This window comes from Rhamphochromis sp. 'chilingali', assembly GCF_963969265.1.
Source record: "Rhamphochromis sp. 'chilingali' genome assembly, chromosome: 9".
In the NCBI taxonomy this organism is placed as follows: Eukaryota; Metazoa; Chordata; class Actinopteri; order Cichliformes; family Cichlidae; genus Rhamphochromis; species Rhamphochromis sp. 'chilingali'.
In genome coordinates, this window is record NC_137936.1 from 3,786,165 (window position 1) to 3,802,819 (window position 16,655).

The 16,655-nt window shown below is 43.2% G+C and overlaps 3 protein-coding genes across 3 annotated transcripts; 2 read left to right on the plus strand and 1 right to left on the minus strand.

Annotated features, from left to right (window-relative positions):
• Positions 1 to 137: 137 nt before the first annotated feature.
• LOC308402434 (uncharacterized protein) lies at positions 138 to 2,733 on the minus strand. Its single transcript, XM_080891291.1, has 2 exons — positions 2,390 to 2,733; positions 138 to 1,089 (listed from the first exon to the last, which is right to left on the minus strand). Exons 1-2 carry the CDS (start codon positions 2,592 to 2,594, stop codon positions 155 to 157), a joined length of 1,140 nt encoding a protein of 379 aa, XP_080747417.1. The 5' UTR covers positions 2,595 to 2,733; the 3' UTR covers positions 138 to 154.
• A 1,316-nt stretch (positions 2,734 to 4,049) lies between these two features.
• Positions 4,050 to 6,773, plus strand: fam217bb (family with sequence similarity 217 member Bb). Its single transcript, XM_080891645.1, has 4 exons — positions 4,050 to 4,301; positions 4,559 to 4,643; positions 4,996 to 5,063; positions 5,138 to 6,773. The coding sequence occupies exons 1-4, from the start codon at positions 4,189 to 4,191 to the stop codon at positions 6,456 to 6,458; spliced, it is 1,587 nt and encodes a 528-aa protein (XP_080747771.1). The 5' UTR covers positions 4,050 to 4,188; the 3' UTR covers positions 6,459 to 6,773.
• A 2,046-nt stretch (positions 6,774 to 8,819) lies between these two features.
• On the plus strand, positions 8,820 to 11,931 carry pdrg1 (p53 and DNA-damage regulated 1). The gene is made up of 5 exons (XM_080891925.1): positions 8,820 to 8,952; positions 9,422 to 9,497; positions 9,654 to 9,728; positions 9,821 to 9,901; positions 11,297 to 11,931. The coding sequence occupies exons 1-5, from the start codon at positions 8,869 to 8,871 to the stop codon at positions 11,377 to 11,379; spliced, it is 399 nt and encodes a 132-aa protein (XP_080748051.1). The 5' UTR covers positions 8,820 to 8,868; the 3' UTR covers positions 11,380 to 11,931.
• The last annotated feature ends 4,724 nt before the right edge of the window (positions 11,932 to 16,655 follow it).

Sequence of the window (16,655 nt, forward strand, 5' to 3'; positions counted from 1 at the left end):
TACAACAAGCATTTTGAAAATGCACTTTGCTCTATTAATACACACACTCACCATCTCTTTTTTCACACTTAACCAAAAGGAAAAAAATTTATAATAGCAAACAAGTTAAACTCAGAAGTACTAGACCAAAGCTCATCCCGGTGGAGTGAGTTTTTCACGTCTTTGTGTGGATCTGCGTGTGTCTCAGCATGTCCTTCTTGTATGCAAATGGTCTTGAGCAGATGCCACAGCGGTAAGGTTTCTCTCCCGTATGCTTTCTCATGTGAGTAATTAGATTACTTCTCTGTCTGAATCCTTTCTCGCACACTCCACATGTGTACGGCCTCTCCACTGTGTGGATCCTCATGTGCACTCTCAAACACTCGCCTCGTGCGAATCTCCTGCCGCACTCCTTGCAGCAGTGAGGCTTCTGACCCGTGTGGATCAGCATGTGCCTTTTTAAATGGGTCTTTGTGGTGAATGTTTTGCCACAGACGTGACACAGATTGTCCTCCTTGTGTGTTTCTATGTGCTGCAGCGCACAGTCTCCGTGTGTTTTCAGGTGAATCATCAATGAATTCCTGTGGCAGAAAGATTCTCCACAGAGCTTACAACAGAAAGGACTTGTCCTTTTCTTATTGCTTAAGCTGGAACTCTTCTGCTTCTGCTTTGCCTTTGTTTTTGGCTGCACTGTCTTTGAATTGGATGCTCTGCTCTCCATCCTTTCATTATCACAGGCATCATTTTCAGCCCCACTATCTGAGGAGATGGGCTGGCAGAAATCCGATCCTCCACATCCATCTGCTTCCTGCTTAATTTTTCTAGACTCTGTTGAGGCATGGGGGAAAAGCACTACTCCCTGTGTGCTTGCCACACTTTGGCTCTGAAAGCATGAGGAGGGGGACCCTGCGCTCTGCTCAGATTTGAAACAAGCCACAGCTTCACAGTGTAACAGATCCTGCAGCTGGCCTTTGTCTCCTCTCGGCCAGTGTTCCTGATTTACCAGAAAGTCTGCTCTCAGTGTGTCCTGCTTCACCAACAGCTGACTGGCCTGAGCATATGTTGTCTGTGTGGAGACCTCTGCTTCGGATACACTCACCTGTTGGGAGCCTGCAGACATGACAGGGAAAGATATGACACTGGCAAACATTTACAAAAGGCTTACTGTTTAAAGTGATAGACATGGAAGCTTGTGGTAAATGTTTTAATTCATGGCTAAATATATCATTTTACTTACAAAACTTGCAATGTTGACAAGTGCTTAGGATGCACAGCATATGTCCATATCATAGTCCAACGTGTCCCATACACTTGCGAGCATGTCTGGAGTGACTGCTGTTGTTATGCTACCTACCAGTAACCCATGAAGCTGGTAGGCAGCAGAACAATCACGTGTTAGAAAGAATCCACTCTTTACAACAGTGCGTGTTTTAACTGTAAATGGCTGCAGACTTAAAGCCTTTCTAGCTCTTCAGACTACCAAGAATCTCCACACACATCTGTAATATGTCAAGTCTTTTTGTTCATCTGAAGTCACATTTATCCAATTTTAAGACCTGCTAAGTATTATTTTTATTATTTCCCTGGTACGTAAACGTTTTTCCAAACATATCTTATAACAGCTTTCTTTACAAGCCTTCTTTCTCTATTGCTGCTGTCCTTCAATCACAAATCAGACCCTTTAACCCATCTCCACCGACTCCACCCTGCCTGCACTCTCTTCTTCACCTCCCTTGTGAACTCTGTTTTGTATAGTTGACCCACATATTTAAACTTATCCATCTTCACTACAGCTATTGCTTGCACCTTCACTTTTCCACCCATCTCATTCTCTTTTACACACGGTGTTGCTTCTGTTGACTCTTACTCCTTTCCTCTCCAAAGCACACCTCCACCTGTGAACATCAACGTCCAGAGAGACTCCTCACTGAGCTCATATGTCAAACTGTCCATCACCACTGAAAACAAGAAGGGCAATCTATGATGTAATGTCCCCTCAAAAAGAAATCTAACCAAACCTTATAGGAACTAAGTTATTTATTTTAACTTCTGTAAAGCCCCTAATACAGAGTCATAAATGCTTAAATAAATATATAGATAATTGCCTAAATTAAAATATGTTTACATTACAGCCTTTATGAAATTTGATATACAAATGAGGTTTATTTAATAGAGAACACCATGAACGCCTAAATATGTATTTGTGTCACTCTCTACTCTTCTGAACCTAAAACGGTGCATTTAACCGCTGCATGGGAAAAACGCTGTTTCTTATTTGGTTCGTCCGCCTTAAGAGAATCAGCTCTGTGACTGCAGTCTATGCTGACTGTAGTCCCAGGCTACACGCACATTAAAACGGGTCTGATGGCTGACAGCAGCCTGCTTATCTGCATGGTGATAATAGACCAACCTGCCGGGAACACCTCCTCCTCCTCCGCTTTCAGAGCCTCGGCTAGCGTTAGCAGCTCGTTGGGCTTCACATCTTCTGACTGGGACACAAAAGCTTTGTCAGTGTGAAACTCTAATATGGTTCTCTCCACGGCGCCGAAGATTTCCTCCGCTGCTGCTGTCAGACGCTCATTCACGAAGAGTCTGAGCTGCTGTAACTTGGACATTTTGGAGGACAAGAAGACGCGCTGGTCCCTGCGAAGAAGCGAAGTCTTCTTCTCCTCTCGTAGACGGCGGCAGCCGCAGTAGCCGCTGTGGGGAGCTGCTGCCCTCTTCTGTGTAGTTGTTAAAAGCTTTATTTTGGAACAGGTGTTGTGCCAAAGTAGTTACCCCCGTCAAAAATTGTTTGACGGGGGTAACTACTTTGGCACAACACCGGCAATACTTGCAAAACAATGAGTAAATATACAGTAAATATTAAACAATTCCACGAGGAAAATAGTCGATACCAACTAAGTATCTGAGCTAAATATATATTTTTTTTTAGTATTTACTAAAGTACATGTAACATGATGGACTAATGTCACCTCCATGTTTGTTGTGGGAAGTTGCACTGGTGGTTTTGTGTGTCACATTTGCTGTGATGGGGTTGGATTAATTGAAGGCAGGTGTATTTGAGTTCACTGATACTCTAGTCTACTTATAGTCCACACTACAAACACTGCTGTGACGTTTGTCTCTCTGTGCAGGTGTGTCATCAAGATGACTTGATTTAAATGTGTTATGATGGATAGTTTGCTGCTCTGTGAATTGTATAATGAAGATGTGGTGACATCTTGTCTCTGTGCAGGCCTGGGCCTGCTGCAGTCTAAAGGCAGCGTTGGGTTGCTGAGGCTGGAGTGATTACTGGCCTTCTACTTACAGGGTGGTGAGACTTGGGGGACAACTGCTGATAAAGTGTTTGACACGTAAAGTCCAACTGACTTGACGCATCGCTGTCTATGGCCTTATATTATTTTTATTTTTTTTAAATCTCTTTTGCAAGTGGGAAACTGAACTGTGTTATCCTTCCAATTTTTGATCATTGCACTAATAAATTATCTTTTAGAATTTTATTGGTTGTCATCTTTTTCCCACGGCCGAGACGGTTGGTCAGACCTAGAACCTCTGTGTGCGTTACATACATTTAATTTATTCTCTTGGATAAACTGTCTAATATAAACTCAGTAACCGGATAGCAGGTATCTGGTATGAACTGAGTATATTTTACATTTAGTTTAGCATATTTTATTTTTTTGTATCTTCATACACTAAGTTTTCAAGGAAGTCACAGAAGAAACAGTCAAATGCTCTGATCCAGGTTCCTGCACATCCCCCAATACATTTATTGATGTGTATTATTTATTGTTTAGCTCTCTGGTGTGTGCATTGGGTCCTCTCTCTTGTGAATCATTGAACTGATTGTCCTCAGTATAAACCAAAGGTGTCAAATTCATTCCAGGTAATGTAGAGCACATTTCATGTCGAGTGGGTCGGACTGGTAAAGCTGTCGATCAGCTCACTACATTTAGTTTATTTTAAATACACGGAGGCATTTAAGCTGCCGGTACATGTATGAACCACTCAGCACATTAACCGTGCGTGCTCCGTCTGTGAGCCCCACTGCCCTCCGCTGGGCGGCAGGTGAATCGCACACAGGGATCCATACCTAAACACAGTTGTGTTTGGTTCGTTTCAGCCCATTACTCATTATGATCACAGCACCGTGTTTCGCGTGAACAGCTCACTCGCCCGTTTCATTGGTGCCCGCTGGAAGCTGGGATGGGCACCATTCTGCAGGAGCAAGTGGCACAGCGGTGTGCCGAGAGGGTTTCCAGCAGGGAGAGGAAATGGAAGAAGGATCTGTGGAGCATCGCCGGGCCTAATGTGGGCAGGTACCGCCAGATATGCTTATTATTGGGGTTACACGGTGGTAACGGATGAAGACATGGCTGCTGTTTGTTGCCGTGTCCTCGGCGGCGCCACAGACGCTGGATGTCGGTGGTGTGTGACTGCACTTAGATGTGTAAATGCTCACTGTGTACGTGTGTGAACAAAGAAGAGCGCCATGTCTGCCCTGTGCTGCTGTTTCTACATTTCATGTGTTTCATCGGTCACATTTAACTCGGAAGATTTGTTTGTTTCTCTCAAGTAACATAATGGGAAGGCGGCAGTCTCAGAGGAAGCCCACACCGCCGCAGCACGCGTTCCCAAGTCAGGAAACTAACAGCGAGAAAGTGAGTGAACGGGCTCGGATCACTGTATCACACACAAGATCAGTCAAATTAGCTGGTGTTCCAGTTCTGTTTTAAATGATGGTACATTAAATAGTGACTGCTTTCATACAAGATACAGAGCTGCTGTTAAAGTAACACCTACACGTTTGCAGTGAGCGTTGTTTACATCTCGCTATTTTTTCCTTTATTCCACATAATGACACATTTCTGTGGCACAATAGTGCACTATTTATATCAGGCAAAATGTCAACAAGTCTCAATTTATTACCATGGTAATAACATTACCATGGTAATAACATTACCACGACCATGTTTAAGTGATAAGTTGAACATAATGTGTCTGTAATTGCAGAGGCTGCAACAAAGAAGAAAGCACAAGTCTAACAACTCCTCAGCTAAACGCAATACTTCTCAACACAGGTGAGGTTTGTGCAAAGTTTGTGTTGTTCGCTGCTGTCTCAGTGCTGAGATAATAGCTTTGCTTTGCCTTGCAGCGCTCACAGATCCTCAGAGTCAAAGGCTCTTCCAGTGTCCCCCACAGAGGGCAGGATGGAGCCAAAGGTGCTGCCGGTCACTAAGCGCTCCAGCCACAGACAGCACAAGCATGCGGGGAGCAGAAACGGCAAACACACAGCAGCTGTCTCCTACCACTGCACGTGTGGTTGCAGCACTGAGCAGCTGGAAAGACACTCGCCAGAACTGGAGGTCAGACGCCTGAGTCGCCATGGAGAAGATGACAGCGACACCGATTTGTCTGAGTCAGAGAGACTTCCTGTGTCAGCCTGCAGTCGTGCTCCTCCTCGGCTCGAGCTCAGGCCAGAGGTCATCGAGGCCGAGGACTGCTCCTCTCGCAGCCACAGATCCAATTTGCAGGGCCATGGAGGTTTTGACTTCCCAGACTTCCTCCCTCCACCTTTTAATTCGTGGAGCCTGAGTCAGCTGGCTGTTTTCTACAACATGGAAGGCCGAGGTACCCCCCGGCCCAGGCCTGTGGGCCCTTTGGAAAGGTATCTGGAGAAGCTGCTGCAGCTGGAGTGGCGTCAGATCCAGACCGTCCAGGAGGAGAGCGGGAAGTCGGCAGTATCAGAAGTGATATCCAGCTGTCACAGGTCCCCTGCTGCCGCCACATCACGTCTCAGCTCTCCCAAGTGCATCCTCCAGTGTCAGCGTGCCTTCCCCCTCACTTTCCTCTCCTCCCTGGCTAGTCACTCCGCCCTCCTCTCCGGCTGCGCCTGCACTCTCTGCCGGATCCGCTGCTCCCGCTGTAGTGTGCCATGCTGTTGCTCGACTTACAGCCACAACCGCCAGTCCAGGCCGAGTGCTCCGCTAGAGCCCAAAATACTCCCGAAAAGGAGCTACAGCGAGAGCCGGGTGCACTCCTCAGACAGGGGCTCACAAGCCCAAAGGTTCAGCAGCCCTGTGCGGACCAACAGCCACCTGAGGAGAATGCAGGCATCAGGAAACATCCGCAACCCTGTCCAAGGTGCCGCCACCAGCCTTCAACACACTGCCAGCGACTGTAATGAGGTTGCCTGGAAGGGGGATGTGTGGGACTACAGGATGGGCGGGTTTCGGAGGAGGAGCGGCTCAGAGCAGAGGAGAGGTGAAGGAGACAGGAAACAGAACGGATGGGAGAAAAAACGGAGCGGCTCTGAGTGTAGAAAAGGAGGAGCTGAGAGGAGGAGAGCGGCTAACCTCAAAGAACAGGAAATAAAACCTGACGCTGTCACTGCAATAATAGACAATTTACCAGGATCCAAATATTCTCCTATACAGAGGCCAAGCAGGCCCAAACAGGTGGAGTTTGTCACATAACAGCAGGTGTAGTGATGAATGTGTAATCTGAATGTTACATACTGTCATCACCTTAAAGTTTTATTATGAATGTACAGTCAGCAATACTGTTCATTTGTTAATGTGATATTATTTCTCTGTGCTGTGGGGGATGTTTACACAGATATGGAAGAGAGCCGCTGGATGTCCAAGTTTGATAAGTTTGTGCTTTATTTAAAAGAACCCAGATAGCATCGTGTACTGTATGTGATCATATGATATGATTTTCAGCAATTCAGGTTTATTAGTCTTTTGAATGAAGCAGCAAACATCACCAAAATTTATTAAAGAATACCAAACAGTCTTGTGAAGATGGTGTATGATGCTGAGCGGGGAGAAAAGGTGAATACTGGACTCGCAGGCTTACTTGTAGGTGGTGAGCGTGGGGTACAAGAGGTGTGTGATCGAGTGATGGTCCAACCTTATGTTTCCAGGAAACTGAGGGTGAGGGTGGGCAGGAGGGTGAGAGCGGAAAAAGGTTTAGTTTCCGAGAGGAAGGTAGCGATGTAGTGAGAATTGAGCCGCAGGTCACTTAAGCAATGTTGTGGTGGAGAAACTGAAAACAGTTAAATCAAGGTTAGTACAGAACAGACATAAAGTTACAACGCAGTGAGGCTGGGTTACCTCCATGAGGTAGCTGATAAAATCGCAGAGAGTGCATGACTCCGCTGGCCTTAAGTATTACCTCGCTGACTGGATGGCAGGTGAGCAGAACAGGTAAGGAACCAAGGCTCCGCCCACAAAACACCAGCCACTCAGTCAGATCATGACAGGGACTTCTTCTAATCTGGATCAGACTAAAGGATAAACTGATCAGATTGAATAACGCCTATGAAAGAAAGTGACACAAATGTGTGTTCAGATCATTAAACATCAAATGAAAAAACACAAGTCTGGCCATAACGTGGGAACAGAAGCAGATATTTTGAAGATGAGTCACTTTTGGTGCAACACGGAATCGGTAACGCCTATAGACTGTACAGAAAAGATGGAGCTAACTTGCTCTGGATGTGAAAGGCTTACAGTTGTATGGATGTTAAACGTTATTACCTTGCACAAAAGGTAACGTGCACAAATCATTTTTGTTCTTAGCATCAATTTGAATCAATCTAAATCAACATGCTTGGCTTGCTGCTGCAGTCTGCATACTTCTACATTTCCCCATATGAGGAAACATGTACCTCAAGGTGAAGTGGAGAAAACAGTAAGAGCCTGCAACACTAAAAAGGAAGAGAGCAGAGGAAAGTCTGACTGATGAAAGAGATATTTGTGCCTGATGAGGAAGGCACATTTCCAAAGCGTTCCCTGATGATGGTTAAAAATAAGGTGAGCTGAAATACTTAAAAAACTTAGACTTAAAAACAACTTTTTCCACTGAGACAGTCGCTGTGGATTAAGAAAAAAAAAGGAAGAAAGGTCAGTCTCGCTAGTTTCGTTGGCCTTGAGGTTGAAAAAAGTTATCTCAGGTCTCTCTAACTTTGTTTCATGAGTGGCTACTTAAAACTGAACTGGATAGGACTCATGGCAAACTCTTCACAACTTTCAAGTGAGTAAGAGTTAAGAATGACACTGGCTGACATATGACCTGGCAATAAATATGGAAGAGAGCCTGGAATGACTGGAAGCAACCAGCTGTCAGCCTCAAAGTGATGCGAGATGAGCGAATCAATTCCAGACGGCTTGAATCAAGCCAAAGACTATGTCTGTCTGTTATGCACAGTCTGAGGTGACCACATATTAAATCTCCTCAAAGTTATTAATACAGATACGAGCTCTTTGTCCCTCTGTTTGAAATGCAGTGAATCCCCTCTCCCTCTCTAGTCTGCGCTTATGGACAGGGAGATTTTTGTGTTTCGTACAGTTCAAGTTATTCTGCAGCAGAGTAACAATGGTAATAGTGGTTTATAGTTCTGCTGTATCCTGTGAGGCAACTTATCTACTTACTGAGAGAAAAAAAATACAAATGCAAAGCCCACAGTCTACAGGGGTGGCTCCAAAACTGACCAACAGACAGAGAAATGTACTCAAAAGTGTTTCTAAATTTAGTGTTTAAATATTGCTGTTTATTGGTCCCCCTGCAGCTTTAGAGAGTATACGCGTGAGATGATTTTACCAAGCAGGTAAAGAAGTACAAAGAGGCGAAATCATCATCAAATCAAATCATTTCTCGCATTGCACAAGTACAGTTACTGAAATCAACTCTTCCACATAACATTTCTACACATGAGATGTGCTGCAGAACGAGCCACGTCTTTCAACTGAAACGTAGAAATGAACGTTCTCGTGAAACGGCTGGAAATGACAGAAACATTTGCGGCCAGTTTCCGAGCGGTCCTTGTAGTGTTCAGCTGTTGTTTCACACCGGACATATTTTGGAAGCGGCACTGCAACCATGGACGAGGTGTCCCAGCGTGTTTTGGAGTATTTGACAGAAGTCGAAGAGGCAGCTGAAGATGTTCTCACCACTAAACAGCAGGTAAGTAAATACTGAGCTGAGGACGTTCACACGGGAGGATCGTTATGTACGTTATAGAGGTATGCTAACGTAGCCAGTGACGTTAGCTGCTAAGCTAGCTAGCTAAGTTGTCAGCTCATGGATGAGAGAAAAACACATTTTTGTAATATATAATACATATATATGTGTGTGTGTGTGTGTGAGAGAGAGGGAGACTTTAATAATATAAAATACTATATAATATAAAAATGTGTGGACATTTTTCACAGATACAGCTTTTTAGTCAAATTATGAAGCTGCTATTTACAATGAAAGATTTTGTATTCTTTGTATTTGTATTATATTTTGAATTCCGTATCAAAGCAAAATAGAAGTACATTCACTGGTGCTCTCATTGTTTTATCCATCTGTGTTTGTTTGTGTGTGTGTGTGTGTGTGTGTGTGTGTGTGTGTGTGTGTTGCTAACTAATGCCGTCTGTTGTTCTTCTAGATTGTGGACCTGGACACAAAGAGAAACAGGAACAGGGAGGCACTCAATGCCCTGAAACATGATGTGGCAGATTCAGGTGAGCATCCTCTCCCAGCAGCTGTGCCACTAAAAGAGTCAAACAAGAGAAGCTGTTAAAAACACAAAACCTCACAGTGATAGGAAAGCCAGGTGTAAAGTTTATTCTATGTGTGTTTATGCAATGAATGACATAAAACACTGCTCACATTTGCAGAGAAAGTCAAGGTTTGCTTGGGAAGCATGTTTATCAAATTCCCCAAATCCAAGACAAGAGAAATGATTCAGAAAGGTAAAACATTTCTAAGTCATTGATTCTTACATGTGCAATTTTATTAAGAACACATCACCCTAAACTCTTTTGATCTTTGTTGTGGTGTGTAGACCAGGAGCAGCTGGACAAAGAGATAAATGATCTTCGCAAAGGGCTGAAAGCAAAAGTGAATCGTCTCAATGAGATGCAAGGTAAGCTATGCTCTTACTATAATACATAATACTTATTAACAGTTAAACTATTTAGCTGCAAAATGTTCATCCAGTTATTTCTTTTTAGTACCACTTAGATTTCCAGCCTTTTGTTGCCCCACCTGATTTTTTTAAGATGTGTTGCTGCCATCAATTTCAAAATGAGCTAATATCTTTCATGAAACAGTAAAATGTCTCAGTCTAAACATTTGACTCTGACACTCTGACCAGATGTTTCTAATTTTAATAATATTCCACACACAAAGGAAAGCAGTATTAGTTTGTTTAATTTTCACCTTGAAGGACATCCTGGTAACCCCTCCCCCAATAAACCCCCCAAACTCACGAGTATTATTAGTTAAATGTGAAGAATATATGAAGAAAATCACTTTCATTCTGGTTGTATAGAAAAATAGAGGCCTCAGAAGCTCTTACTAGTCAGTACCCAGGAGGAAACAATCCAGAAAGTCTATTTGAAAGATAGATTTGATCACAAACTGCGATTGGGAAAGAACCAAACATTGCACACAATAAAGTTCAATCGATAAATTAGATTTATGAGGGTCCCTGGATCACAGCCTCATAAAATGCTAAACGGTTTTGGAAGGTGTGCAGTATGTTTGGGATCCTTCACAACCCCTAACAATCAAACCAGATCTGAACACAGAGACACTGTGCTGCATTTAATCCTTACATACTGGTCATATTTTCATACCTAGTCTGGTCTGGTCCAGAATATCTTCATAATGAGCGTCTACACCAAATTTTGAACTACAGATTGTTTTTGGAAGTATAAATAGCTACTAATGTGTTTTAGGAAAATCCATCAACAGAATGACATTTAGGTTTTTCACTGCTGTCAAACATCTAAATGGCTCAGATTTCGGTTAAAGTCATAGGTTTGAAGCAGCCATAAGTCAGTGTAGTAAATAGCAGGATGTGTGGAAAGTCTGAATATATAATGACATTTTTAAGTGTTTTATGTGGAGTCTGCTGTCTGTAAAAAAATAATTCCATGACATCTGGAATATTCCTGCAGCCTCCATAGCAAAAATGTCTTGTCTGGTCTCCAGTAACTTATTTGTACAGGAAGTGCAGTGTTATCTGATGGAGGTTTCATTGCTTTACATCATTAAACTCGCAGAATTTCTCCCAGTGGTTCTGTTGTTGGAAGCAGGAGAGGAAACTGAGTCCAATCTGCCTTCAGTCAGATACCTTTAGATTAGGAGGAATAAGCATAATGACTCAGTCATTATTCCTGTGGGAAGTCCTTCATATTATTATTGGGAAAAGTCCTCAGTCACAGTGATCTCTATTGTTCTGTTCCTACGACTACATTTATTTTAAGTCAGTCTTATATGATCTCTTAACCTTTTTTGTGTCTTACTGTTGCAGGAAAACCTGAGCTGAGAGGCTACAGTCTTTCTCCTCTGTCCACTGATGAAATCAGAGCTATTAACAGCCTTTTAAAGAGATGACTGGAATTCAACAAATCACTGCATCTGGGGACAAATGCCACATGCTGACATGTTGACTGCAGCACTCAGTTGTTCAGATGGGAGCACAATGTGCCAGAGCTTCAAGCCAAACCATCATCGACATGAGAACTGATCGCATTTTAAATGTGGGAGTAGCTAATGTGGAAACCAATACAACTCCCATTCTGTCTAATGGCTAGCAAGAGCTAACCTCACTGATTGAAAAGAGAATTTCAGTTGTATTGAAGTTTTTATCTGTGACCTCGGTTAACACTTTCCAGATGAATTTATGGTTTCAGTTTTTAGTTTTAACCTTTTTCTTTTCAACTATAACATGATTTTTTTTGTAAATTGAGTGAAGAGAACAGTTTACCCTTTATTGTTTGATCGCTCAGTTCGAGGAGTCGCAACAAGCATTTGAGAACTAGTAGTTGATGTCACCACAGACAACTTTTATATACAGTATTTGGCTGTGATGTATATAATCCATCCTTCGAGCTAATAAAAGCTGGTAACATACACCCAGGCTTTGTGTTATTCCCCTTATTGCATAAATAATTCAGTATCAGCTTAAGAATTCACTTGCTATCATGGACAATGAAAGGATTTCATCTGGGTCTTCCCAAGTCCACTTCACAATAACACTTAATGTCTAAACACAAGCAGAAAGCACCAGATCTGAAATCTTAGCTCAGGTCTCGGGTCCTGAGGAGGCCGTGGATCCATAATGTCTGTCTTGTTAGAATTCATCTCCTTATTCACACTGGACTTATGAAGATCTCTTTCTTATGCATTTTCAGGGTAGTTTAGTTTAAATGATTGTGGTCAAAGTCAACAGCTTAATGGAATAACAAATTCAGAGTAATAGGCTCATGTTGACACATCGAGAAGCATTCAGCAGTTTCTTTTTTGGGGGGTAATAGTTCATAATACAGCCTGGGACAAAAGGGCATTTGAAATTACAGTGTAATTATATCTACCCTAAAATACTAGGCACATTAAAATAAGGGGGTAACAAGTCAGGGTTTTTTTTTTAAAGGAAATACAGAAATTACTATAAATTAGAGTACTGTATCCGGTCTTTAAATGATGACGTGATGAACCCTGCTTCTGGGCCATAACGACTCTGCTTTTGTTAAGGTTGTCACTGTCGGCCTCTCTCGGTTTTTGTTACCGCTAACCATTTTAAAGCTCAGTTTTTAAAACCTTATAATGTAACTACAGCCCAGTCCGTGCAACAGTACATTAATGACTAACCTCGTATTGTGGATGGATTATCTCAGTTGTTCTCCTGACTGAAGTTTGGTCCGTTTACAGCATCCTGCCATGCGATTGCATTTGTCCCTAACCATCGGGAACCCTCACGTTAACTTTTATCAAGTGGGAAAAAGTTAGTGTTCATCCTCCAGCTTCACTGTGTTTATGTTATGCTAACATATGCTAACATAGTTGTGCCGCTAGTGATCACGTAGCACACCATTATATACCAGCTAGCCCAACTTCAGTAACCCTACGAACGTCACTGCTGTTTAGTTTTCTGTCTTCTTTTATGTTGGAAGCAATAACAGAGCTGTACGTTTAATTTTTTAAGAAATCTCTCAGTCAGAACATGGTGGTTTATCATTAGATGGAAACTAGCGAGCTAACTTCCTGTTAACTTCTAACTCTGTTAAATTGAATAAATTCTGTTTTCATGGATGCCTGGATGCTAAACTTAATTGTTACACCTGGTAAAGCAGCAACGCTGATCGTGATGCTGCAGTGATCGTGTGACTTTAGGACCTGAAGCTGAGTTTGGGCCCAGGCACAGCTAATGACGTCAGACTTAAAGACCTGATAGGTGATTTTAAGTAGTGAACAGATTTCACCTATCGCTGGTTATTTTTAGAACATAACACCCGCGATAAACGAGGGAACTCTATACAAATACTGAGAAATTTCAATCCCTTCTCTCTTTTGCTCTGAGGCGCAAGGGAAAAATAACGACAAGTCGATGAACATCATCTACAGATATATTCGGTAAATGCCCAAGACATCTTGAGAAATGTAAATTGCCACTTGATTCGTCCATTTGGTTGACTTTTTTTGGAAAACCCGACCGTAAACAAGACGTGAATATCACACCGGAAACGAAGCACACTATAGGAGTTTCCCTACCGGAAGTAGCATATGCCAAGGTGCACATAGTCTATTGTAACCTACATTGTAGGAGAGAGAAATATCGTGGAAGAGACATAAAGTGAGTAAAAAACACAATAAATGCATTTAGAATATATTTAGAACTACAAATTAAATTTCGTTTTAGCAATTGGTGGTTTTTTAATGTCACAATTCCAACCCACCTCCTTTTTCTAGGCTTGGTACCAGCAAAAGTGACCCGAAAAAGGCACTCTGGCAGAGTTACTTTTTGTGTGTGTGTTTTTAGACATCCTGGTGAACTTCTATCGTTGCACCATCGAGAGCATTCTGACCAACTGTATAACAGTCTGGTACGGGAACTGCTCTGCCTCGGACCGGAAGGCGTTGCAGAGGGTCGTGAAAACTGCCCAGCGCATCGCCGGAGCACCACTTCCTGCCATAAAAGATATCTACAGGACGCGGTGTCTGAAAAGGGCTGGGAAAATCATCAAAGACCCCAGTCACCCATCACATGGACTCTTCACCCTCCTGCCCTCTGGGAGGCGCCACAGGAGCCTCCGGACTAAGACCACCAGGTACCGGAACAGCTTCTTCCCCACAGCTGTCAGACTCCTGAACTCTGCCTCCTGACATCTGACCCACGTTAAACTCATGGACTGAACATACACACCCCCACAATGGACAACTGTACCCTCAAACACATAATAATAACATGGAGTGAACCACCACTCACAACCACTAGCACTTTATATAGCCTCTGTAGAAACTATCTACACCCTCACTTATCTTAACTGCACTACTGTATAGCTCTGTGTAAATAATCATTCTGTACATACGATAATCTTTAATCCTACAACTGTTTACAACTTGCATAGTTCCCATTTCTGTATAGCTGTATATCCCAGATTCCTGTAAAGTTATTTATTTCATATTCTGTATACCGTAAATGTCGGGCTATAAGCCGCTACTTTTTGCACAAGCTTTGAACCCTGCGGCTTTTAGTCAGGTGCGGCTTTTCTATGGATTGTCCGTGATTTTTGTCATATCGTAAGACGATTTGTTTTGTGTGTTCCGCTGTTGTACGGCACTACGTTGCCTGGCGGAAGGATCGGGGTTCAAGAGTGGTATGTTAGTCACATGTCCGTCCGCCAGGCAACGTAGTGCCGTACGAAGTAGCGCGAAAAACAAACTTCAAAGTAGCGCTACGCATTCAGCGGGAGGCGTGGATGATGAGCGGCGATAAACTTGCAAGTTATGCCCAAAAAGCAAGTTATGCCCAACTCCACCGGTGGATTCTGACAGCGTGGAAAAGTGCGAAAACATCCACGATCACCAACGGATTTTGAAGGGCTGGACTGCTGCATGATGGAGAGGAGGACACCGCCACGGCCCTTCTGAGGGTGTTCGACTCTGACACTGACAATGAGGATTTCTTTGGTTTTGAAAGTGACAACGAAGGAGAGAAGAAGAGTGGATGACGAAGCCATCCTGAGCCTGTTCGTTTCCGACACTGGAGGAGAGGACTTTGGTGGTTTTAGTGCGCAGGAAGAAGAGAAAGATGGTGGTGAATGACTGACTTTTCTTCTTGTTAAAGCTGTGTCACTGCACCTGAGCCTAAAAGGTAGTCCGAATCTATTTTTCTGGTGTGCTGTAGGCTACTGTTATGTACTACATGTGCAAATATGTACCCATAACTTGTTTTTCAAAATATTAATAAAAGTGATGTCTCCAAACAGCCATCTCTTTCCTGACAATTCCCTTTGTGCATATTCTCTTACATATGATAAGTCAACATTGAAACACCTGCGGCTTTTGGTCAGGTGCGGCTAATGTATGTACAAAACAGGATTTTCCCCTGATTTTAGCTTGTGCGGCTAATATTCAGGTGCGCTTTGTAGTCCGGGAAATACGGTAGTTTTTCATATTTATATCCTGTTCATAGCTTGTACTCACTACAGCCTGTACATACTTAGTTATAGAATATTCACAACATACTTCATACCGTGTACATTATAACATACCATAATAGACCCATTTCTGTAATATACTTACATATCTATACTATTGCTAATATATATTGTAATATACCTATATCACTAAAGCACTTCTGGATGGATGCAAACTGCATTTCGTTGCCCTGTACCTGTGCATGTGCAATGACAATAAAGTTGAATTCTATTCTATTCTATTTAAGTAGTTTTAAACCTTGTGATTCACAAAAAGTAAGAGTAAAAGAAGATCTGATTGTGCTACAGTCAGGGCAGGAGCAGCGGCTTCGCTCATGCACGATTCATTTGCAGTTTTGGAGGCGTAGGGGGTCAACATCTCCTGCTCTGACAGCAGCTGGGGGCGACTGCTGCGTGATGACAATCCGTCGCCTGTGAGCGCTTTGGCACAGGCGAGGTGCCCACGGCAGCACCCGCTGCTTGTTGAGAGTAAGAGTGATACGTGCTCTCACGTGGTCCTAAGTCTTCCTAATAACACCACCAAAAGTCGCCAGATTTGTCGCTAGTCACTTTTTAGAAAAAAAAGTCGCTAACGGGGTCTGAAAACTCTCTAAATATAGCAACAAAGTTGCTAAGTTGGCAACACTGGGTTAGTGGTGTTTCTAAATTACCCATAGATGTGAATGTTTGTCTATCTCTATTAGCCCACAGGGCTATCTCTGTTAGCCCTGTGTCAGACTGGTGACCTGACTCTCACCCTTTAGTAGCAGCCCTTAGTTATGCAGTACTTGAAATTACTTAAACAGTACTTAAAATTATTTACAGAATAATTTATGGCTCCATGTCCCATGTGCTAGTCTTGCTAGTCTTGGTAGCCAGGGATCGGTCCGCCAGGGCCTCCACTCCTGGCCGCCCGGCACACATTGCACAATGCGCCTCCTGCGGGTGGTGGGCCTGCAGAAAAATGGCCCATGTCCCTTTTTCGGGTGTGCCTGGCCAGGCCTTATGGACTAAGGCCCGGCCACCAGTCGCTCGCTTTCGGGCACCCTCCCCGGGCCTGGCTTTGGGCGTGACCCGGTAACCCTATCCTGGGAAGGGTGAACTGTTCTCTTGGTGTTCTACTCATACGGGTCTTCTGAATTGCTCTTTGTCTGGTCCCTCAGCATTCCCTTAGAGGTAGGGAGAGAAGTT

Excerpts from the sequence above, each read along its gene's own strand:
- fam217bb (XM_080891645.1), top strand. The coding sequence starts at position 4,189 with ATGGGCACCATTCTGCAGGAGCAAGTGGCACAGCGGTGTGCCGAGAGG. Across the intron at positions 4,302-4,558 it reads GCCGGGCCTAATGTGGGCAG|TAACATAATGGGAAGGCGGC; the intron begins GTACCGCCAGAT and ends GTTTCTCTCAAG. Across the intron at positions 5,064-5,137 it reads CGCAATACTTCTCAACACAG|CGCTCACAGATCCTCAGAGT; the intron begins GTGAGGTTTGTG and ends TTTGCCTTGCAG.
- pdrg1 (XM_080891925.1), top strand. The coding sequence starts at position 8,869 with ATGGACGAGGTGTCCCAGCGTGTTTTGGAGTATTTGACAGAAGTCGAA. Across the intron at positions 8,953-9,421 it reads TTCTCACCACTAAACAGCAG|ATTGTGGACCTGGACACAAA; the intron begins GTAAGTAAATAC and ends TTGTTCTTCTAG. Across the intron at positions 9,498-9,653 it reads ACATGATGTGGCAGATTCAG|AGAAAGTCAAGGTTTGCTTG; the intron begins GTGAGCATCCTC and ends TCACATTTGCAG.
- LOC308402434 (XM_080891291.1), bottom strand. The coding sequence starts at position 2,594 with ATGTCCAAGTTACAGCAGCTCAGACTCTTCGTGAATGAGCGTCTGACA. Across the intron at positions 1,090-2,389 it reads GGAGGAGGTGTTCCCGGCAG|GCTCCCAACAGGTGAGTGTA; the intron begins GTTGGTCTATTA and ends TCATGTCTGCAG.